At 43.4% G+C, this 25495-nt stretch overlaps 1 protein-coding gene across 4 annotated transcripts in view; it reads right to left on the reverse strand.

The window, feature by feature from the left end:
* LOC143962605 (transmembrane protein 53-A-like) overlaps positions 1-25495 on the reverse strand; it is a 112519-nt gene that overhangs the window by 37817 nt on the left and 49207 nt on the right. The window contains exon 1 of one of the 4 annotated variants that reach the window (XM_077471897.1): positions 8600-8770. The exons of the other annotated variants lie outside the window; for them this stretch is intronic. Coding sequence (XP_077328023.1) covers positions 8600-8755 — 156 coding nt within the window. The 5' untranslated portion in view covers positions 8756-8770. Of the gene's footprint in view, positions 1-8599; positions 8771-25495 lie in introns of those variants that run through there. 4 annotated transcript variants of the gene reach the window in all.

The raw sequence follows: 25495 nt of genomic DNA on the forward strand, positions 1-25495 counted from the left end.
AAACACCATCAATCAATATATTGTATACGTATCTAGACAGGTATTTATAGAGTGGTACAGAAACAGTAGTTGGCAGCCTGCTATTGCATAGGAGCAGATACTGGATGCAAGCTACACTATACAGGATTCCCAGGAACCATAATATATACAGTGCTGTGAAAATGTATTTCCCCCTTTCTGATTATTATTTTTTGCATATTTCTCACACTTAAATTATTCAGATAATCAAACAAATTTTAATATTACACAAAGATAACCCAAGTAAATCCAAGATGCAGTTTTTAAATTATTATTTCATTTATTAAAAGGAAAAAAGCTGTTCAAAGCTGCCTGGCCCTATGTGAGAAAGTAATTGCCCCCTCCCATGCTGAATCATAAATGACTTGTGATTAACCACAATTTTTTGGAAAGCAGAGTTAAATTTCACTTGCCACACACAGGCCCAATTACTGCCAGACCTGTTGCATCAAGTAATCACATAAATAGAAGCCATCTGAGAAAGTTAAGCATGCTAACAGATCACAAAAAGCCACACATCATGCCACAATCTAAAAAAAATGATTACAAAGTAATGTACATGTATCAGTCTAGGAAGGGTTTCAAAGCCATTTCTAAGGCTTTGGAACTCCAGTGAACCATGGGGAGAGCCATTATTCACAAATGGAGATAACTTGGAACATTGGTGAATCTTCCTAGGAGTGGCTGGCCTACACAAATTACTCCAAGAGCATGACGACGACTCATCCAGGAGATCATAAAAATAACCCAGAACAACATCTACAGAAATGCAGGCCTCACTTGCCTCAGGTAAGATCTGTGTTCATGATTCAACAATAAGGAAGAGACAGGGCAAAAATGGCATCCATGGGAGAGTTCCAAGGCCAAAGCCACTGCCAGGGCCAGCGCTCCCACTAGGTGAACTAGGCAGCCGCCTAGGGGCGCAACCACAGCCGCCGGGTCCCCTCCAGAGGATCGTAAATCCCCCCCCCTGGCAGATGGTGGCTGGTGCGGTGCAGGAGGCGGCTCCATCTGGCTGGCTGCATAGTCACTGGGCGCAAGGAAGTTTCAGGCAGATTCCCTTATGGGGGTACCTAGCGCTATAAAAACCTGGCAGTGAATCTAAAAATATAACTAGCTACCTAGCGGCACCAGTGACACTAATGCAGCGATCAGAAAAATTATTGCTTAGTGACACTGGCAAAAGGGGGTGAAAGGGTTAACTCTAGGGGCAATCAGGGGGTTAAACCTTTATTAGGGGGGTAGGGGGCTACCCTGGACCTAACACTAACTGCCCTGACAGTTTTTACTGTCACAACTGACACTAAATGCAGTGATCAGCAAATAAATGATCACTGCAATCAGTGACACTGTGACTGGGAGGGGGGTGATCAGTGTAGTGTTGGTGCACTTTCTATTGTGTTCTCCTCGCAATCCGGTCAAAAAGACCGCCCCGAGGAGAATGAAATCACTTCCTCCCTGCCTGTGTTTACACTACACAGGCGGGGGAAGCTTCTCATTCGCCAGGAGCCAATCGCGAGGGGATGGCCAGAAACCAACGGCCATCCCCTCATCCCGGATCGCTCCTGAAGTGAAACGGACCGCTGCAGCCAGCGATTGTACATGTACGTGCTTGTGCCTGTCGGTGCCATTCTGCCGACGTACATTGCCATGCGGCGGTCCTTAAGTGGTTAAAGTGATTGTAATGCTTTCATTTTTAATATCACACTTACCCGCTTTGTGCAATGGTTTTGAACAGAGAAATCCTAATCCTCCTCTTCTGGGGTCCCCTACCGGCGCTCCTGTCGCCTCTTTGGCAAGTGCCTCCATATTAAGGCACTTTCTCTGGGGGGCAATTGCGCTGGCTCGCTCCTGAACCACCCTGTCTGTCTCTCCCACATTAAAGGTTTTGATTGACAGAAGTAGGAGGCAATCCTGGTGAACTTTAACACATCCCCCCCCCTACTAACTGCCAGATAAATCCTTAATGGTAATCGCCGGATAGGCATTCACGATCAAAAGGCATGAATAAGATGTCTTTTACAAGCAGCCTAAGCAGACCAAGCCTTTAACTACAAAATTCCGTGCATATGTACCGTATAAAAAGAGCAGTGTCATCCTAGACCTGGCAAATTACATTCTCTTGGGCAACATCATAAAAAAGCACTGAGGGCATGAGCCACAATTGCTCCAGCAGAACAGGATCTTCAAACACAGGATTATGTTCACTATTCATTTGCCCAGTCCAATTAGCAACAGTCTGACAAATGGACACAGCTGCAATGGCTGTCATAAGGCAGTACCAGCGTGAGCAAAGGTTACCTTCAATAGGGTTTCAAAGTGACTATTAACGGAATATTCTCCACAGGAACAGTGACATGCTTATTGAGAACAGAAATGTCACAATCCACTACTGGGACAGAACATTTTTTCATAAATTCCTTTTTCATAGGCTATAGCTCAGCAAAGAGTTTTGGTGGAAGGAATACATTTTCGGGATTAGGCCAATCCTCATGCAAAGCACCGGTATCTGTGTGCAAAGGAAAGGTTATTCTTGACTTAGCCTGCCATTTTGTATCCAAAGGCGCTTGTTTAGGCTGAGGAGATTCTGGTGCTACAAGGCAAAGGTTAGTATGCACCGCAACAATAAGCGAGCTCACAGTAGAGAGCATGTCATACAGCTGGGGCCTCAAAATGTAGAAGGTGACATTTCCTCTGCAGGATCTTCCTTTGCATCCTCACCTTCCTCAATATCTTCCTTGAAGGGGTTAGGACAGGGATATGCAATTAGCAGACCTTCAGCTGTTGCAAAACTACAAATCCCATCATGCCTCTGGGTGTCATGCTTGTGGCTGTCAGGGTTTTGCTATGCCTCATGGGACTTGTAGTTCGCCAACAGCTGGAGGTCCGCTAATTGCATATCCCTGGGTCAGGAGGTATAAAGTCATACGGCTGAGGAGATTTAGGTGGTGGAGAGGCAGAAGAGTGCTTTTGGGCCCTGGAGACAACATTTTCTACAAGGGGGGAGAGTGTCCCAAAGAGATCAGACATTGTTACTGTGAAAACCGACTTAGATGATTTTGCTCACCTGAGAGGGAGTTAGAATCATAGGGAGGAAGAAGTGTCAGTATGGGACCTTGTTCAGGTGCATGGGAACATCATCACTGTTCTTTCTGTAGTCTGCAGCATGAGTGTTATTAGACTTTTTTTCTCAGCTCCTCTGCACCTTGTCTCCACCATTGCTATGTGAATGGAATGGATCCCTGTGGGGTACTCACAAAATCAATTCACAATTAAAAGGGTATTGGTGTGTCTTGTTTAGGAGCAAAGATAACCCAAGACATTTACTGATGTTCTGTGGACGTATCTGTGGAACAGGAGTCAGCCAGGAGACCAGAAGACCTATTTCTTTCATTAACAGTGGAAATGACAGGTGGAAGTGCATCAGCTGGGAGGCATAGTGCAACTTCGTCACCACTCAAAAAGCAACACTGTGTCAAAGCCTAATAATTTTTTTGTAAGTGTAAGCATTATAATAATGTTACCTACTGCCAACATAGTAGAGATGTAGGGAGATAACATATTATGTAAAGAGCCCACATGTACAGGACCTGGACATACATCTTATCCCAGAGGGCACCAAACTTCCCTCACCACAGTGGGCATACCCCTGAAGGGTTTTTCAGGGTCTGGGTACCATTGGAATGGACCACAGCCCTGGACCTTTATAGCACCCTGTGCCTAACTACACACATAGCACCAGGTGCCAGCAGGATACAGTGCTGAAGCAAAAATGACTAGGGAAGGAAAGCACAAAATTCTTTCCTCAGATGTATAGAAAAATGAAACCTAATGCCTCATACACAGGATCGGACTTTCTGCCAACAAAACTGTGGAATTTTGTCCAAAGGGTGTTGACTCAAACTTGTCTTGCATACACACAGTCACACAAATGTTGGGCAACAATTATGAACGTAGTGACATACTACGTGTTTTTTCAGCCCATTAGCGCTACCCTTTGGGCTCTCTTTCTACTAATTTAGTGTTAGTAGAAGTTTGTTGAGTGTTGATTTGCGCTTTTCTTTTCACGTTTTTCATTTCGCGCATTTCAGCTAGTTTCTGAATGACCATTCGTCAACCAGACATGTTGCGGAATCGGAGGAGATAACCTGTTATTTATTATTGGCCTTGCAGTTATTGCATTGACTTTTTTTTTTTTTGGTTGAATAACGATTTGATATATTTTTTATATTTTTGGATGTATAGAATGCACTTTTTGGTTAAGTTCTATTGGCAGATAGCATGTGTGTGTGTGTGTGTGTGTGTGTGTGTGTGTGTGTGTGTGTGTGTGTGTATGTATATGTATATATATATATATATATATATATATATATATATATATATATATATATATATATATATATATATATATATAATTATTATTATTATTTATTTATTTATTTTTTAAATGCACAATAAAGAAAAAAAAAGAAAAAATTGTGGAGAATAATACTTGGTTATGTGTTTTACTTCAAATGACAGTTTGGGAGTAGGCAATTACATTTTAAAAAATACAATGTAAAATTGACAAGGGACACACAAGATATTATTCTTGAATTCACTAGAAAAAAAAAAAAAAGCCTTTGAAAATTCATTTGCAATAACTCAATCAGTATCACCAGCAAAGCAGCTTCATTATTATCCCATTAAAGAAGAAGAGAATGTGCGCTGCATTTGGAGATTTCATAATTTGCTATTACAAACACTAGTTTACAAGACCTTCTGCTTCCCAGCATGCACGTTTGTACTTTGGACTTTTGTCCGATGGACTTGTGTACACATGATCAGAAAATCCGACAACACACATTTGTTGGCGGAAAATTTGAAGACATGCTAACCAACATTTGTTGGCGGAAATTCCGACAGTTGTCTAATGGAGCATACACACGGTCGGATTTTCCAACAACAGCCTGACATCCAACTTTCCAGACGGAAAATCCAATCGTGTGAATGGGGCTTAACTGATCGCATTTCACAACATACTAGAGAGTGCGAATGGGCACGCGGCCCCCCCTTCCCCAAGGCACCCCCCATGTTGAGGGCCTGGTACGGCTCAGGAGGGGGGGGGGGCTCGCCCCTCCTTTCCTGGCCGGCCAGGTAGCGTGCTCGGACAAGGGTCTGTTGTGGACTTTGGGGGAACCCCACGCCGATTTTTTTCGGCGTTGGGGTTCCCCTTTAAGTCCATACCAGGCGGCGGGGCCAGCGACGTCTCCTTCGCGGGCCCCGCCTGCCTGGAGAACCGCTCGAAATGAGCGTACTTTTCTCCGGGCGGGAAAAGTCTGTTCATTTCAAAAGTACGGCGGACTGGCATACACACGGCCGGATTGTCCGCCAAAATGCGAGTCCGGCGGGAAGATTGGAGTGTAAAACTACATTCTAAGTCCGCCGTACTTTCGGGTCAAAAAAGTATGCCGGAGGCTACACACGGGGGGATTGTTTGGCGGACTTGAGTTTGCCGGACTTTTCCACCCGCTTGTTTGATCGTGTGTACGCGGCATAAGCCAGCCTGGTACAAACATAATGGATTGTTCAGGTAGGTCCTTTAATTGTAATGTTTTGGTAAACCAAAAGAAGGAAATTGTGAATGAAAATAGAACAAGTCCCATATGCCACCAAGGCAGAGAAACTGTAGTTTTAAAATGGAAGTTTAGGCAAAAAAACGAATCAACTCTAATTCTACTCTATGCCACATTTTAAGACTAATCTATCTAGCCCTGTAAAGTAAAAATTGCTGTACTTACCTGTTCCGTAGCCGTCCAGTCTCCGACAATGGCTGGGAAGTGACGTCACCTATAGACTAAGGCCCCTTTCACACTGTGGGTGCGTCGGCAGTAAAGCATCGCTATTTTTTGCTGCGCTTTACTGTCAATTTTGTGGCGCTATTCGGCCACTAGCGTGCACTTTTACCCCCCCCCCCCCCCCAGCTAGCAGCCTAGAAAAGGTTAAAACAACCGCAAATGGATTTCGTTGGGCAGGAGCGGTGTATACACCACTCCTTCACTGCTTCAAAGATGCTGCTAAGCAGGACTTTTTTTTTAGCGTCCTGCCAGCGCACTGCTCCAGTGTGAAAGCCCTTGGGCATTGAAGAGGCAGCAGTGGCTCTTTCAGAGCGCTTTGCAGGCGCTATATTTAGAGTTATAGCGCCGGCAAAGCGCTCCAGCGTGAAAGGGGTCTTACTATGGGGCTTCTGTTGTCGGCTGCCTTTCCTGCACACTTCCACACACTGAAGCTGTTGCTGACAGTTTAGCATGGGACCAGACCAGAGCGGCTGCAGGACAGGTAAGTACAGCAATTTCTTCTTTACAGGGTTAGATAGATTAGGCTTAGAATGTGGCAGAGAATAGGATCAGAGTTAGCTAGTTTTAGCCTAAACGTCCACTTTAAAATTGCGCACAAATGCAATGACATCACCACTCTTGTAGTCCAATGATACTTCCTCCACCTCTCCATCTGAAGGTCCGTACCTGAGCTGGAGGAATGGTCTACGGGACCCAGAGCTTAGCACTTGCAATCCACAGATCACAGTTGCAAATACTTAGTAGGTTCGAATGCAAAAAAATAAAATACACATTTGTGATTTTTGCACCATAGATGCATTTATTATTTTTTGTAAAGAGTGGGATTCTCCTTTAACCTAGCTTCACACTGATGCGATGCGGGAACCAGCATGATTACAGTGCTGGTTCCTGCATCGCTCTTCTCCCACATGCGATTGTCATTATATTGTTAATGACACCCCCAGATCGATTCACAGATTACAGCGTGAACTGTGAACTCGCACAGGAATCGGATTGCATAGGTGAGAACATCCATGCAATACGATTGTAGTGCAGGGAAAAACAAGTCCATGCACTTTTTTCTGTGTGAATCTACTACGAGTTCAGCCATACAACTGTATGGCTGAACTCGCATCTCAAAAGACATTGCATGCGATCGGCACCACAGGTACGAATCACATGCGATGTCTATTTGCATGGGTGTGAACCTGGGCTTAAAGTTGATTGCAACTTCAATGGAAACACATCAAAAACACTGCGTTTTTGTTGGTCCTTTCCTGCATGACACCTCCCCAAAATGAATTAAAAACGCATCAAAATGCGTGTGAAAAAAATGCAAAACTCACAGGAAAACGCATCAACTACAACATGTATAAACCTAGCCTAGATACAAATTGCAAATTCGGGATGAGCTTAGGTGGGTTTTGATATTAGTTTGATCCCCTCCTGAGCTATTCGAACAGGAAGCTGTCACTTCAGACCACCAATTGTAAGTGGACGAGGCATTTTCCACCCTGAAGCCGCATATATAAAAGCAGTGTGTACATGTGGGGATACAATAGCTGCTAATAATTGGTGGTCTGCATTGACTGCTCCCTAGCTGGATAGCACATGCACACTCAGGCTAATATCTGAACACGCTGGAGCTCATCTCCAATTGCAAAATGTTTAAAAGATTTCTCAGGTGATGCGACTGGAGGTATGTGTATTAATCCGTGTTTAATTTATTAAAACAATTCCACGTAAAATGTCAAGGCGTAATACTTGTACAGCATTTGTTCATAAATATGTAAATATTTCCTAAACACAAAATTTCCAGTTAAGCTGCTTACAAATGAGCTGCATATAATTAGCATACAATTACCATCAGTCCTAATATGTACACATTTACCAAGCACAGTCATCATGCCTACAATAATCACATCTTTAACACACTCAGGCAGGCCATACATTATTCACTTTTTACTAATAAAAATTACCGGATTCCTACACTCGATGTGGATGGGGGAATTTTTCCTGCTAAATTAGTGTATTCTGGTAGTAAGGAGACTTGTCTGAATACACCGATTAGTGCTGCCAGCTACAGCCGCCAGCACTGATTGTTCAGGAAAAACTTGACGTGCTGGTTGTTGAAATCAAAATTCTATAGCACCAGCCTGCCCATACGTAGATCAAAATTTGGTTGGTCCCATGTACACAGACACTGTTTACATAGGCTATTATGGTGCCAAAATGATGGTAAATCTTACCAAATAAGGCAGACAGTCGTACAGAGCAGCAACGCATAGCAATCAGCTTTATCTCTGACGCTATCAATTGATGGAAAGTTACGATTATTTTCCATGGGTTACTGTTCTATAAATAGCCATTTGCTCCACCCGACTCGGTAACCCTGAATGTCTTCAGCACATTCTGATTGATGGAGAATGCCAATTTGTAATATAACTAGGAAACAAACAATTGATTTACTCATTTCCCATGTACTTGTTACATAGGACACTTAGGGGGTTATTTATGAAAGGAAAATCCACTTTGCACTGCAAGTGCACTTGGAAGGGCAGTCGCTCTAATCTAAGGGGTAGATCTGAAATAAGTGGAAGCTCTGCTGATTTTATCATCTAAAGTTAAAATGCTGTTTTTTTTTTTTATTTTCTTTGCATGTCCCCCTAAGATCTACAGACTTTACTTCAAAGTGCACGAGCAGTGAATTTTCCTTTATTAAATAACCCCCTTAGAACTGTTCTCTGTCATCTATGTTATCTTACCGGTTCTCTATCGGTTGATGAGTTTAAAAGGTTTGAATGTGAAATCAGAATGCCTGCTGTACATGACGAACAAGAGCTCCGATTGTTCCCACTCACATGGTGCTCACGAGTCCATTGCCTCCCACTTCTCCTCCCTTGCTTCAGGTAAAAACTCATAACACTTCCTATCAGTTCAAAAGTCAGAAAGATCTGAAATAAACATTACTGTTCCCTAAATGCCTAGATAAGGAAAAGAACATCCATACACTGCAGTTTTTCTAGTCCCTATTCTCTATATAATGGATTACAAAAGGTCACTAAGCTAAAGGTTTAGTTTAACCACTTCAATACAGGGCACTTTCGCCCCCTTCCTTCCCAGCCCAATTTTCAGCTTTCATCGCTCTAGCGCTTTCAGTGACAATTGCGCGGTCATGCTACACTGTACCCAAATTAAATTTTTATCATTTTGTTCGCACAAATAGAACTTTATTTTGGTGGTATTTATTCACGACTTCGTCATGTGATCAGGAGGGCCAATCACAGAGCCCTCCTGCCGATCTGAGATGCGCCGTGTCCGGGTGACACGAGCACATCGGGTCTGCGCGGGCACGCGCACGCGATCCCGCTCCTTCTGAAGGACGTTCCTGAACGTCCTATCAGAAGTAGATGGCTCCCACCCGGCTGTATATGTACATCGGCCGGGTGGGAAGTGGTTAACCACTTAAGCCCCAGACCATTTGGCTGGCCAAAGACCAGAGCGTTTTTTTGCGATTCCGCACTGCGTAGTTTTAACTGAAAATTGCGCGGTTGTGCGAAATGGCTCCCAAACAAAACTGACGTCCTTTTTTTTCCCCACAAATAGAGCTTTCTTTTGGTGGTATTTGATCACTTGTGCAGTTTTCATTTTTTGTGCTTTAACCACTTCCCGACCAGCGCACGACGATGTACGTCGACAGAATGGCACGGGCAGGCATATTGGCGTACATGTACGTCCAATATTCGTTGCCGCCGTGCCATCGGGAGCGCGCCGCCGGGACCCCCGTGAGTCCGGTCGCGGGACCCGCGGACTCGATCGCCGCAGGCATCCCCGCGATCGTCTCACGGAGCGGCCGAATGGAGGAAATGCTGTATAAACAACATTTTTCCATTCTGCCTAGCAACTAGTGACGCTGATCTCTGCTCCATGTGATTGAAGCAGAGATCAGTGTACACTAAATGAAAGCCCAACCCCCCCACAGTTAGTAACACACCCCTAGGAACACTTAACCCCTACACTGCCACCCACTGGTTAACCCTTTCACTGCCAGTGTCATTTACACAGGAATCACTGCATTTATATAGCAGTGATTACTGTATAAATGACAATGGTGCCAAAAATGTGTCAAAAATGTCCGATGGGTCCCCCACAATGTCGCAGTCACAATAAAAATCGCAGATCGCCGCCATTACTAGTAAAAAAAAAAATAATAAAAAATTATTAATAAAAATGCTATAAAACTATCCCTATTTTGTAAACGCTATACCTTTTGCGCAAACCAATCAATAATCGCTTATTGCGATTTTTTTTACCAAAAATATGTAGAAGAATACGTATCGGCCTAAACTGAGGGAAAAAAATGTTTTTTTATATATTTTTGGGGGATATTTATTATTACAAAAAGTAAAAAATAATAATTTTCAAAATTATCGCTCTATTTTTGTTTATAGCGCAAAAAATAAAAACCGCAGGGGTGATCAAATACCACCAAAAGAAAGCTCTATTTGTGGGAAAAAAGGACGTTAATTTTGTTTGGGAGCCACGTCGCATGACCGCGCAATTGTCAGTTAAAGCGACGCAGTGCCGAATCGCAAAAAGTGGTCTGGTCTTTGACCAGCAAATTGGTCCGGTCTGAAAGTGGTTAAACTAAAAAATTGCGACAATTTTGAGAAAAAAATAAATATTTACTTTTTGCTATAATAAAGTTATATATATATATATATATATATATATATATATATATATATATATATATGTATATGTATGTATAAACACACATATATATAAACATTTTTTTCCCTCAGTTTAGGCCAATATATATTCTACGTATTTTTGTTAAAAAAAAAAAAATTGCAATAAGCGTTTATTGATTGGTCTGCGCAAAAGTTATAACGTCTACAAAATAGGGGATAGTTTTAAGACCTTTTTATTGATAATTTTTTTTTTTTTTTTACTAGTAATGGCAGTGATCAGCGATTTTTATCATGACTGCGACATCGTGGCCGACACGTCGGACAATTTTGTTGCAATTTTGGGACCATTCACATTTATACAGCAATCAGTGCAATTAAAAATGCATTGATTACTGTGTAAATGTGACTGGCAGTGAAGGGGTTAACCACTAGGTGGCACTGTAGGGGTTAAGTGTGTCCTAGGTAGTGATTCTAACTGTGGGGGGAGGGGCTATGTGTGACACGACACTGATCACCGCTCCCGATTACAGGGAGCGGTGATCAGCAACAATGTCATTAGGCAGAACAGGGAGATGCTTGTTTACATTAGCATCTCCCCGTCCTTACTCACAGTGAGATGATCGCGAGTATCCCCGCGGACATAGAGTCACGGAACTCCCGGCGGGTGTGCCTGCAAGCAGCCTCTTAAAGGGCAACGTACAGGTACGTTAATCTGCCTGTACGTGCCCTTCTGCCGCAGTATATCTGCATGAAGCGGTCGGGAAGCGGTTAAAGTGATTGTAAGGGTACGTTTTTTTTGTACATAAACATATCATACTTACCTCCACTGTGCAGCTCGTTGACTGTGTAAACCTTGTCTTCTGGGGGCCCCGGTTGCTCTCAAGGCCCCTCCCTGCATCAGATAACCCCCCTAGGAGAAGCACTTCCCTGAAGGGGTTACCTTCCGGGCGCGCTCCCAAGTCCAGCAGTTGGCGTCCATAGCCTCTGAATGTATGACTCGGCCCCGCCCCCCAGCACCTGCATCATTGGATTTGATTAACAGCAGTGGAAGCCAATGCTATCAATCTATCCAATCAAGAGCCGAGAACCCCAGGCAGGGAGACAATGTGTCCCCACCAAATCAAGTTCTAGGGCTCAGGTAAGTAAAACGGGGGGGGGGGGGGGGTGCATTAAGGTGAAAAAACACGAAGGTTTACAACCCCTTTAAAGCGGAGGGCCGTTTAAAAAAAAAAAAAAAAAACAGTCAGCAGCTGCAAACATTGCAGCTGCTGACTTAATCAGCCCACTTACCTGTCCAGGGCACCCGCGATGTCGGCCGCCCGAGGCCGTCCCGTCCCTCGGCGTCGCCATTCCTTGTAAGGGAAACAGGCAGTGGAGCCTTATGGCTTCACTGCCTGTTTCCTACTGCGCATGCGCGAGTCACGCAGCGCTTTGTGAATGGGACGCGCTGTGTTCTGGAACACACAGTTCCCAGAACACAGCGCGACCCATTACCCACTAGACGCCGCACGGAGGAGAGAAGACAGAAGATCTCCGCGGAGGAGGAGGAGGAAGAGGAAGATTAGGATTATGTGCCTAGCAACAGGCACTTCTGGTAAGAAAAAAAAAATTTTCACATTTTTTTTTTTTTTTAGATTTTTTTGTAATTTTTAATATTTTTTTTTTTTTCAGGGTGGCCCTCCACTTTAAGCAGGCCATAATTTTATAAATAAAAAGCAGTTTTCTCCATGTACATCCTTAGTTTTTACATACTGCACAGGCTTGAAAATGTAGCAATTTAAAGTAAACTTTGTCAATTCATACTGAAAATATCAGATACGTGATCAGCAGTTATTTTCAGTGAAAGCTGCATGCAAGTGTCAGTAAAGCCAGCCATAGACTGTGTTCATGCACCAACCGTGCTGACAAGGGAATCCAACCTACCAAGATATTGTACTCTCCCAGATGGAGAAGACAATGATTATCACTAGCGATAAATCACAAGTAAAAATCAGTCAGGCTGTTGTAGGGAGGGGGTGTGGCAGATAAAGCCATCCCTGCTGGGAGAAGACAGTGATAATTGCGCGTAAAATCCAGCAGGCTGTTGTACCCAAGTTGATCGATCAACTTGGTACATTCAGCATGCCCATACACAGTTCAAATCAGTCCTAAAAGTCAGAAATTTCTTGCGTTTTGTAATCCAATGGTGCCACCATTGATTTCAAAATCCAACCAGCCTTTCAATTTCACCTTATGTTGCTACAGAAAAGAAAAAAAATTGTGACCGGGAATCTTTTCTTCTTTCCAGGTCACAGCTCATTTCTTTTTCGATTATATTTCCTGTACGATTCTCCCATCATTGGATTAGACATTTGTTCATTTCCAATATGCCTGATCACTCCAAATCGATAGCCGCATGAAAATCATTGCTACAGCCCACTAATGGTGCGAAATTCAAACGAAAATTCCTAATTACGATTTTCGAAAGAAAATTCTTTTGGAATTTGACCCATGTATGGCCGGCCTAAAGCCAAGTCCACAGGGGCTGAATGTCAGGCAGCATCGGCCTGTTCAGAATAAACCAGCGGACTGTGTGTATGGTAGACGGTACACTCTGGTAATTTCTTCATACATTTTGGACAAAAGGTATTCTGCTACATGTCTTTGGTAAAGAAAAATCCCAATAAGTTTATATTGATTGGTTTGCATAAAAGTTATATCATCTACAAACTAGGGTATAGATATGGGATTTTTTTTTTATACTAGTAATGCTGGTTATCAGCAATTTAAAGTGGGACTGCAATAGTGCGACGGGGCAATCTGACACTAACTTATGTTGGGAGGACTGAGTAATTGCCACTGGCATCACCAGTGACACCAATACAGTGATCAATGCTAAAAAATATACACTGTCACTAGACTAATGACAGTGGCTGGGAAGGGGTTAACATCTCGGGCAGGGCTCGACAAAACCCAGGTGCCCAAGGTGGAAATTGTGTTCTGACACCTAGGTTACACTGCAGCATTGGTCTGGATTCCCTCCCCCCATGTGACCCCCACGGGTGCGCGGACTATGGTCAGGCTGCCTGATAATTGAGGCTGTAACTTTGCGGCCTGCTGGAGCAGGATACATGTGCGAACTGGCATCCTTCCCTGGTGGGCGGGACTGTGATAAGCGCGGCTGAGGCCTTCCCTTGCTTGCTCTCATTGCCAGCCCACCTCAGACATCTCCTTCCCAGTTTGACAGTTGGAGGCTGGGGTTGCAGGCTTGATCTGTCACCCATCAATGCCCATCAATGCAGCCTATCAATGCGTATCAGTGCCACCCATCAGCTTACCTCCCAACATTTGAATTTCAGAATGAGGGACACTTGAAAAAGGGAGTGACCTGCTATGCATGCCATGGCAAAGTGTGGGTGGGGTCAAAGTCTTACCAGTGGAAGGGGCTTAAGCCCAGGCTTCTTTGTACCTAAAAAAATGCTTTGATTGAGTTTTCTGAGCCTACCTTAAAGAACTTCATTAAAATAGTCAGGGACTGCATAGCAACCAGCAACTGTTGAGACAATGAAGACTTTGGTGAGAAGTATATAATGTACAGTACTATATATAGTACAGGAGTGTATAATGCAGGAGAGGAGTGCGGAGTGTATGGCTGCAGTTAGTATGCGCAGGAGAGGAGTGCGGCGTGTATGGCAGTTAGTATATGCAGGAGAGGATTGCGGTGTGCAGAGGGTATGAAGATAGATGGTGTGAATGAGTCCTAATTCAATGCTCCATCACTGCAAGGGCCATTGGACAGTGGCATCATCATGCAAAGAGGCAGCAACTAATGTTAGCTGCAAACACCTTCCTGCACACTCACCCCCCTTCTGTGACCCCCCCCCCCCCAGCTTACCTTCCCATACACTTCCTGGAAAGAACTATTGTAGTTGTCATATCTGCAGGCAGGATCTCCGAGGTTGGGCAGTCATCTCTCTTCCCACCGGCACATATCGGTAACAGCAGAAGGCAGTAGAGGTGGCTCTGCCTCCAGCTCACTCGGTGGCTACAGCGCAACTAGGGAGAGCACACTCATTGGGATCACTGCAGAGTGCTGGAGGAGGGAGGGTGGATCCCACGGAGGTGTCGAGAGTGGACGCTGTCACCGGAGACGGACAAGCACAGGGTGGGCACCGAAAGGTAGCGGAACTCTTCTGCAGTGGAAGGAAGCTGTTTGGAGCAGCAGCTTGGCTGCATTTGGATGAATCGAGCTCTCCATATACCTCCTGCAGCCACTGAATGCCTACTCTTCCTCCTCTCCCTCCTGCAGGCATTCAGTATATGGAGAGATCGATCCATCCATATGCAGCCGAGCCGCTCTTCCTTTCTAGGCGCCAGGGTGGCCGCACAGCTCCTCCTAAGCTTCATGTACATGGGACGTTTCTCAACCTCTCCTGAATGTTGGAACATCACAGCTAGTTTAAAATTTGTCATTAGCAGCGTTTACAAGCCGTGTTTACCTTCAGGAGCGTTTACTAAAGATAACCTCAGGAGACCCTCCCAAATGATTAGAGAGCACTAAAAACAAGTATTTAAACTATTTCAGCCATTCTGTGAGAGAACAGTGTGAGGTGCAGCTGGGAAAGCAGTGTGCTTGGAGCTAGCTGATATTTTCTGGTTGGTTTGTTAATATGGATCCCATGATGGAGCATGTGTGAGGAAATGCTCCTGATGTTGTTTTTGCTGATGCTCCAAAGACGTAGAAAATTGCATGAGAGGACCAGAGTTCATTGCTACTGAACACATTCATTGATGGCTCAATGCATGTCCACAGGATACTTTTCTAATAGCTGAACATAGATATGTAATTACCCAGAGAATTTTTTTTACATTTTACACACGTCAATTGCCACATTTGACGGTCTCTTGGAAAAGGTTAGACCCCATCTAGTTCATATCACACGTGAGAGATTGATATAGGGTTACAGGCTGGGGGAAGGAAGAGACAATTGTATGAATCTCATTAGCTAGCTGGAAAACGTTATAATATGTTGGGTCATAAATAAATGCAAACAGTCAGACGTTAGGGTTTCAAGGTCAATGCGGGGATCATCAGGTTAAATCCTTAATGGTTGACAGGTGAGTGAAATTCCTATTCACCTTCAGTGTCAAGTAATGAAAGTTGTGTATTGTACAGCATAATTGGCTGATGAGGGGAATATAACATGGTATATTAAGCTTGCATACAGTGATAATTGAGTTTTTGGTATGTTTTTAGCACTTTCCAGGCTCAAAAGTAGTACATAAAAGGTTTCCCTTTAAAAACACTACTAGACGAAAACGTGCCTAAACTTGGGTAGCCGCGTTTGACATGCCTCTAAAACACAGCTTCTGCACACATTTTTTGGGGTTCCAAAAGAAGCCTCTAAATGCAACTGTCTAGAAACTACTATAAACAACCCTGTGCACATGTATTGATAAAATATAGAGAAGATTTCAGGAGCAGTTGCACATAAACGTTGTTTACCAGCAGTAGTATACATGAGGCCTTACAAGAAAGGCACCGCTGACAGGCAAGAAACTGGAGCCAAAAGGTGGGGGCGGAGCTGTCCTACACTGGAGGCAGGGAGCAAAGCTGTGGGGAGCTTGAAATCGGTTATAATCAGTTATGCAGGCTTGCAAAAGATTGTTAGAAGTAGAATAGTTTCAAGTCACATAGAGTTGTTGAGTCCTTGAAATGCATATATATCACAGAGATAAGATAGTTCATTTTTAGTTCACTTTAGTTCAGTAATGAGAAAATAAAACTTTTGACAGCAGTTGAACTACAGCCTGATAAGATAAAATATCTTATACAGGTGGTTAAAAATAATTATGTGGAATATGGTAAAGTTATGTACAGTACACCAAGTTTGACAGGGTCAAACAAAGGTCTGCTTGTGTCGTCATTAAAACTGTTAAAATACATTGAATAAGATAACACTGATGTGTATGTATATATTAATAATTAGACAATATTGAATAAAGTAGCTAGCTTTGTGTATGTATGTGTGTATATATTTGATTATGTAAATAATAAAGTACCTTTTTGTAGAACTGATATATGAATACATACATAGAGAATTATGTAGCGAGACATAGAACACATAAGATTGAATATTGAATATTGAAAGTTCATTCTCCCAAAATCGTAAATCTGTTATCCTTGAAGTTGGTGAAGTCTTATCAGGACAAGGAGGGTTTGATTTAACATGACTGGGTGCCATATTGTCTCTATACAAGTATTTTAATTGGTAAAGCCATAGACAAAAACAGTTAAAAATCATTTTAATGAACATATAGGAATTCTGGGAATGCATAAGTTTGTCTGGTTGTAGAACAGGTGTCAAATTTATGGTTAGTTACACTGACGTAGATCTTAGCAACCAATCATATCTAGGAGAGATGGCCAAGATAAGGCTTGTAAAAGGTATATAAATGCAAGTCTTACAATTGTTAGACAGACAAGTCAGATAGGAGCCCATAAGGCCAAACTCTATGTATGCTGCCCTATTGCACGGGTCATAGAGATCAGAACCAATAGGAACATATCTGTCCTTTTGTTGTAACTTGTCTCCTCATATGAGTCAAATAAAGAAAACTTCTTAACTTGAACCAGAGTGTGGTCTAAGGTGAATTTTCCTCACAGAATCCGGGACTCCAGCCCTGATCCCCCAGGACCGACTTGAAATTGCGGGACAGACATGCGGAATCCGGGATAGTTAGGAGGTATGCACCAGTGCCACCTCATCAGTGCACATTAGTGATGCCTCAGTGTCCATCAGTACAGCCTCATCAGCGCACTGTCAGGGCTGGCTTAGCCATTCCTTTTCTGGGCTGGCTGCTTAGCTGTTGGCTAATTTCCAGCTTTCATCTCTCTCCACAGTTACACAGCTGTTCCTGATCCTGCTCGACTGACCTGCCTACTTAAAGCTATCCAGCTCACTTCATCTCTGCCTTCGCCTTGGTCACATCATAAGAAACCATCCTCCTGCGTTGTTGTTTAAAGACTGGCTTGCTGACATCCCTTCTGGCTCCTTATTCTGCTTGCTGTTCCTCTACTTGGATCCCTGACTTCTGGCCTGGCTGATTACCCAGGTAGATTCAAAGCAAATTTGTCAAGTCCTGATGTAGGGTGATCAAGGAGTTAAATGTTTGCCCAACAATGTGTTCTATATTTACAGTTTGGTGTTTTACTCAGCAATGTGACGGTTTTTACTCCCTGCTTTGCAGGGAGGAAAAAAAAAAGCTGGGACAACGCTACTGTATGAAAAGAGCCCCATGTTGTTTCTTCTGTCATTTGCTAAACTGATTAACGGGTCTTGGCCATAAATCATTTGCAGGAACCCAATGATGGGCTTGTGCTGCTGGGAATGGCAGCTTTGCCGGCGCTGCCCACTGACTTCAATAGGCAGGGGCGCTTTAGGAGCTGTGTGTACACTGCTCCTACAGTGCTGCAACGATGCAGCTTTCAGGACTTTTATCATTCTGCCAGCGCACCATTCCAGTGTGAAAGCACTGGGGCTTTCACACTGGAGTGAGAGGAGAGGCTCTTTACAGGTGCTATTGCAGTCGCTATTTTTAGTGCTATAGCACCTGTAAAGCGCTTCAGTGTGAAAGCAGTCTTAAGGCTGTCAGCAGATTGACCTCTAGAAACTCAGCAGTGCCTAAAACATGGAGAGCAACCGAGCATGTGCAGAGCAGGGGGAGGCAACAACCATCCCCACCATCAGGGGCTCTGGTGAAGAAGCAGGCTGGGGATTAGACTCCACGCCCTGGGGAAACCTGGGTTGGTGATCTACAAGTGCTCACTACCATGGATGCTTGACAGTGACATTGTGCAAAAGATGAAGTTAGCCTTTAAAGCAATATAGAATGTCCGCTATTTTGCAACCCAATTCATGTCTACATTGTATTTGAATTATTTCTAGCCTTCTCCTATTCTGAATGATGGTGAAGTTTATAAACCTACTTTGTGAATATCTCCCACACATTTACTTCCTTGAATTCTGTGATATGTATTCACTATGTCCTGTGAGTAGGCACTGCTGTGTCACACATTTCAGAGAGCCTGCCTTAGGTGGAGGGGTTTCAGGAGGCGGAGTCAGTAGAGGAATCACTGCTTGCAGGCAATGTACCATGGGTTATGTAGTCTTTAGAAATTGAATCCAGGAAGATGTGAAAAGAGATGGCCAGCAGATACGCAGCACTCACAACATAAAAAGGGGATTTTCAAGTAATCTTATATTGGATTGTAAATGAACTATAGATTGTATTGCTATTATAACACGGATGCCATAAAATGAAAGTGTTTTCTGTGACTGTAGACCTAAGATTTGCATACAACTTAAAGTGGCGTTGCACCCAAAAGTGGAGCTTCTTCTTATGTGCTTCCCACCCCCTCGTCCCCATCTCCTGAAGGCAGTGCTGGCCCTTGGAAACCCAGCCCCCTCCTCCTTCTTCCGCTGGTGGTCCAATTAGAAAACACTTTGCGCATGCGCAGTAGGGAACAGTCTGTGAAACCGGTTACCCTTAGTTGAGATGGCGGCGGCGGCAGCAACCAACAGCCGATTCAAAGATCAGCTGGGATGCCGACACATCGAGGGGTCCCTGGACGGGTAAGTGTCTTAATATTAAGTCAGTATTTGTAGCTGTTGACTTTTTTTTCCCCCAGGCTGGAACACCTCTTTAAAGTGGAAGTAAACCCATCGATTTAAACAGTTTAAAAAAACGGCATGCCAGGAATGCTAACTGCACATTGGCTGTGCTCTCAACCAAACTGTCAAACCACCCAATGGCTGGTGTCATAACAGATCACATGTGCAGCACCGTGGCAGCTGAAGATTAAACAGAGGCAAAGATGGCAGCTTCCGTGGATGAAAACGATAGGGGAGTTTACTTCCACTTTAAGCTGCCATTGCAATTTGCTGATCATTTTGACAAGGGTCTTCACAAAAGACAACCTTGGCGTATGCCTTTTTTTGATCATATGCTCAGTTTGCCTTGCACAGGTTTGTGGTGGATTTACTTAAAGCGAACCTTCAGTAATTTCTTAAACCTTCTCCCCTTGTGGTGTTAACTTTGGATAATAAAACTTTTTTTTTTCTGCCAGTAAATACCTTATACAGCCCACTTCCTGTTTCTTGTCTGGTCATTAGGCTTATCACATCATGCACAGTGCTCTCTTTCACCCTTATGAGAGTTTGCCAGGAAGGGAGGGGGGGTGGGGGTTGAGTCATAAGAGAGCCTATTAAAGCTGCAGAGCTGGAGGTGTGCCTCTAAATCCAGGAAGTGAGCAGGCTTCAGCTAACCATAGTTAAAATGGCTGCAGCCAGACTTAATAAAAGGGAGTTTTCTGCAGCATATTTGGCAAGTACAGAATCACAGTATATATAAAATGATATGCAGAGTGGTTGGAGGGAAGCTTCAGACTGGCAAAGATGTTTTATTACAAATGATCTGAGCAGACTGCTGTTCCTCTTTAAGGGTTCAATTACTCCTAGATGATCCTTTATGATATTTCAAATCCAATTTCTTGAGGCCCTGAAATGTCAGGAAAGTACAAATATCACCCAGAGGACCTATTTTTGGAAAGTAGACAGTCCAAGGTATTTGTAAGAGGCATGGTGAGTTTTTTGAAGTTTTAATTTGTTCCCACAATTCTTGGGAAAATTAAGAAATTTTTTTGATTTATTTATTGTCATAACACATTATTTCTCACACACAGCATATGCATACTTCCAATAACACCCCAAAATACATTCTGCTACTCTTCCAGAATATGGCGATAGCACATGTGTGAGACTTTCACAACCTGGCCACATAGAGAGGCCCAACATGCAGGGAGCACCATCAGGCGTTCTGGGAGCATAGCTTACACATCTAATTTCATTCCTACTTACACACTTTTGAGGGTCCTGGAGCACCAGGACAATGGAATGACCCACAAAATGACCCCAATGTATATTCTATGAGGCATGGCCTGCACATAGGTGCTCGGGTACTCTGATGGTGTCATGAACTGGTGCGACCAGAACTGTGTGGACTGCAACAGAGTGAACCAAACACATTTAAAATGAATATAATATAATTTATTATAATGAAAGTAAATAAACAAAAGTAAACGCATCTCCAATATGACAAACAGTGATTAACCAGAAACCAACCCCAGTGACACACAACAAATAACTGCCTAAACCAAAAGTATATACAGGAGTAACATGCAAACAAGCCAGGGTCATACACGGGAGATCAAGCAGATTGGGTTGGTAACAAGACCGGACAGGGAGAACAGAGGGAACAGGTGGAAGGAATCAGGCTGCAGGGTAGGGGTCCAGGAGCAGATACATGGTTACAGGATCACAGGCTAGCAAACACAGGTCAGGGTTCAAGGAACAATACCAAGGCAAATGTGTGCCACATCTGATGGAGAGAGATAGAGATATACACACACACACACACACCTCCTGCAATCAGTCTCAGGTGACGCCCGATTGCAGGAGATGATGTCGGCTCCAGACTGCTTGGTGACACCCACTGGTGGACACCAGTACTGCGGCCCAGAGATCTGTCAGTACCACCAGCAAATGAAACCTTTCCTGACAGATGGGCTGTAAATAGGTACTCTAATGAGCTGGTGACAGGTACTCGCAGTGCCAGGACAAGGTCATCCACCAACCAGGGCAAACATGTCAAACTGCCAAAGCCCAGTTTGTGCGCATCTGAAGTAATTTTCTGATAATCTGATCATTCATACACAGCTTTCAAGAGCTTATTACGACAGTTCATGTGAAAATATCACAAAATAAGCACAATAAAAAAAAAATATTGGAAGATAACAGAATGAACGATTTTCATGCAATAGGATATTTGCACAAAAAAAATAAAAATCTGTGCATGCTCGGAAATGAAAGAATAACTTTACAATACATAATTTCTGTAGTTGTATTCTGTCTAATGAAAATTTTTGTAACTTTAGTAACCTATTTGTTTTCCATATGAGACTAGCATGGGAAAAAAAAATAAAAAATTGTCTGAAATTCTCATTGTGTTTATGGGCCTTTTATTCTAGGAGGAGCGTTTTAAAGGTAAAAGCACTTAAATGGGAACACATGTAAAGTTTTTTTTGTGCAGCCAGTGGGATGAATAAAAAAAAAAAAAAAAAAAAAAAACACTGGGTTCACACCATTGCGAATTAGATGTGGATTTCTCCACATCCAATTTGCATGTTAGGAGACTGTGACTGACTCTCAATGGAGCCAGTTCACACATCTACGCCCTTGTACACACGGTCGGAGATTCCGACGGAATGTGTCCGATCGGACCGTTTTGTCGGATAATCTGACTGTGTGTGGTCTCCATCGGACCGTTTCCGTCGGAATATCCGACGGACCAAGTTTTCCAACTTGCCGGTAAAATTTTCTGACAATATAATCCGATCGGACCTTGTCCGATCATGTGTAGAGAATTCCGATCGGACAAAGTGCCATGCATGCTCAGATCAAATTCCTACACCAAAGCTATTGGCTACTAGCCTGAATGTAGTCCCGTCGTAACGAAATAACGTCATCACATTCTGAACGATCGGATTTTCCGACAACTTTGTCCGACCGTGTGTATGCAACAGTTTCGGACAAAATCCAGAGGACAAAATCTGACAGATTTGGTTGTCGGAATGTTCGACCGTCTGTGTACAAGGGCTACAGGATGACTGTTGGGCGAATTGCACAGGAGACCCATGCGTCTTCTGGTCCATTTCAGGTCCGAATTCAGCCAACAATTCAGACTGAAATTGGACCTAAAATGGAAAAAAAAAAAAAAAAGGGACACACCGGACTCCTGCTGTGAGCCGCACAGCAGTGTGAGCCCAGCCTAACAGATTCATCCATCCACACAAGAGAGGTGGATGTATAAATCCCCTTTTACCGAGACATATTCTGAAAGCGTGGACTCTTCTCTGTTAGAATACACTGATCAGCGCTGCAGCCCAGTTTGCAAAATTCTTTTGATCGGTACTCACCTCTCCGCCGACTTCTGGGTCTTCAGTGAGTACCGTTGGAGATTTGGTGATGTCGTGGACATCACCGGCACCGGACTCCTCTCCCCTTCCCTAAGTGCCTCCATCTGCTAATGAAGGGAAGGGGGGAGGAGTCCGGTGACGTCGATGTCCATGAAGTCATCGGACAGCATGCGCATTATAATTAATTGAAATTAGTTGATTAATAGATTTAAAAAAAATAAAATTTGATTAATAGAACATGAAAATTTTAATCAGCAACAGCCCTAGTATTTTTTGCTAGAAAATTACTTAGAACATACATACATACATATTTTTAGCAGAGAATCTAGAGAATAAAATGGCGATTATTGCAATATTTTATGTCACACGGTATTTGTGCAGCAGTGTTTTAAATGCAACTTTTTGGGAAAAGGGACACTTTCATGAATTTAAAAAAAAATAATTCAACAGTAAAGCTAGCCCAATTTTTTTGTATAATGTGCAAGATTATGATATACTGAGTAAATAGACACCAAACGTGTCACGCTTTATAATTCCATGCACTCGTGGCATGGCGACAAACTACGGTACCTAAAAATCTCCATAGGTGAAGCTTTACATTTTTCTTAGTTACCAGGTTAGCGTTACAGAGGTCTAGTACTAGAATTATTGCTCTCACTCTGACGATCGTGGCCTATTAAGAGCGGAGGGAGTCCCCTCCTGCTCCTCCGGGATAACAGGCGAGCGGCTTTTAGCCATATTGGTTGTTATCCCTGGAAAGCCAATCACCCGCTCTAAACAACGGTAGCTGCAGGCATCATCCCGGTATAACCCCCCGAAAGCCGAGGCGGCACATCTGCGTACGCTTGGCGGGAAGGGGTTAATAGGCATGATTTTCATTAAGTGTGTGTGTTTGGGGGGGGGGGGGGGGGGGTTTACATCTATGAAGAGCCTGAAAAGTCCCAGTATATTTCTAAGCTATTCAAAAACATTTCATTTTTCACTTTAGTAAACCTGCACTTCAAAAAGGTCAGTACAGGATTACAGCACCCCCATACACACTATACAACGTTTGTTGCCAGATTTCCTTTTGATTTTCCAAACCATGTAGTGCAAGCAGGGCCTGCCTAATTGCATACAAATTGAAACTCTGAAGCCTCGTACACACGATTGGATTGTTGGCTAACAAAACCGTGAACTTTTGTCCGAAGGGCGTTGGCCCAAGCTTGTCTTGCATACACACGGCACACAATTGTTGGCCAACAATCACAAAATGTAGTGACGTACTATGTGGTTTTTCAGCTCTTTAGCACCACCCTTGGGGCTCCTTCTGCTAATTTTCGTGTTAGTAGAAGTTTGGCGAGTGTTGATTCGCGCTTTTCAGTTCGTTTCTGAACAGCCGTGCATCAACCAGCCATCTTGCAGAATCGGAGGAGATAACATGTTACTTATTATTGGCCTTGGAGTTATTGCTTTTGACGTTTTTTTAGTTGAATAATGATTTTATTTGGTATATTTTCTATACATATATTTTTGGATGCATAGAATGCACTTTTTGGTTAAATTCTATTGGCAGATAGCATGTCAAAATTTTATTTGTTTTCTTTTTTTTTTTAATGCACAATAAAAAAAAAAAAAAAAAAAAAAAAAAAAAAAAAAAAATGCGTAGAATACTACTTGGCTACGTGTTTTACTTCAAAATAACAGTTTGGGAGTAGGCAGTTAGATTTAAAAAAATACAATGTAGAATTGACAAGGGACTAGAGCTGCATGATTCTGGCTAAAATGAGTATCACAATTTGTTTGCTTAGAAGATAGATCACGATTCTCTCACGATTCTCGCGGCGCAACATCATCTTTCACATTAAAACAAAAAAAAAAAAATTGTGCTAACTTTACGGTTTAGTTTTTCTTTTTATTTTTATTGAAGTGTATTTTTTCCCCAAAAAATTGCATTTGAAAGACTGCTGGGCAAATACAGTGTGACATAAAATATTGCAGCAATTGCCATTTTATTCCCTAGGGTCTCTGCTAAAATTATATATATGTAGCACTGGTATTTTTAATACCGGTGCTATTATTTTTGTAAATTTAAGTTTGTCTGAAGCTGAAGTTTGGCTCAGACTAATTATGCTAAAGTTCTGGCTTCTGTACCAGTTTGGCTGGGTTGTGCCAATTTCCACTTGACCATAGGTGTCGCTGTCACGACCGGTAAGTGTTAGAAATGCAACAAGCTAAATGTATTGGGTACCCCTTTACTCAGAAACAGCCTGGTGGGAGTGGTCTACCCGCTGTGCATTCTGGGCAAGGATACTTAAAGAGGAAGTAAACCCCTTCAAACCACTTTGACCTACAGGTAAGCCTAGATTAAGGCTTACCTGTAGGTCCAAGCAATATCTCCTAAACCTATATGGTTTAGGAGATATTTGCCCGAAAATGGGCACCGCTGTCTACGGCGCATGCGCCGTAGACAGCGGCGCGCAGGCGCACTAAATTCGGCAAGTCCAAGAATGGATTTGCCTAATTTGTCGACTCCCGTGCGCATGCGCGGGAGTGACGTCATCGCGGCTTCGCCGAATGGCAGCGGCGGAGCTGCGAGACGCGACTCCCGTGCGCATGCGCGGGAGTGACGTCATCGCGGCTTCGCCGCTGTCATTGGTCGGAGCTGCGAGACGCCACCAGCAAGATGGATGCGGCGGACTACAGGGATCAGCGGCGACTTCGCTGGCTCCTGTGTCAGGTAAGTGACACATAATGAGCTACTATGCGATGCATAGTAGTCCATTATGCTTTACCTTTGCAGGGAAAAAAAAGAGGAAGTAAACTCATCAGGGTTTACTTCCTCTTTAAGGTACTGACGCCATTTTCTGGGGTTCGTTTTTCCCGACTTCATGGCCCTTCTGGCCTGGGGTGTGTGCTGCTTTGATCAATGCCTCAGGCCGGCTAGTCTGAGGCTTCGCAACTGAAGAGTA

The sequence above is a fragment of the Lithobates pipiens genome, unplaced genomic scaffold (assembly GCF_037356315.1).
Source record: "Lithobates pipiens isolate NorthernLeopardFrog02 unplaced genomic scaffold, aLitPip1_a1.2 Scaffold_8, whole genome shotgun sequence".
Lineage (NCBI taxonomy): Eukaryota > Metazoa > Chordata > Amphibia > Anura > Ranidae > Lithobates > Lithobates pipiens.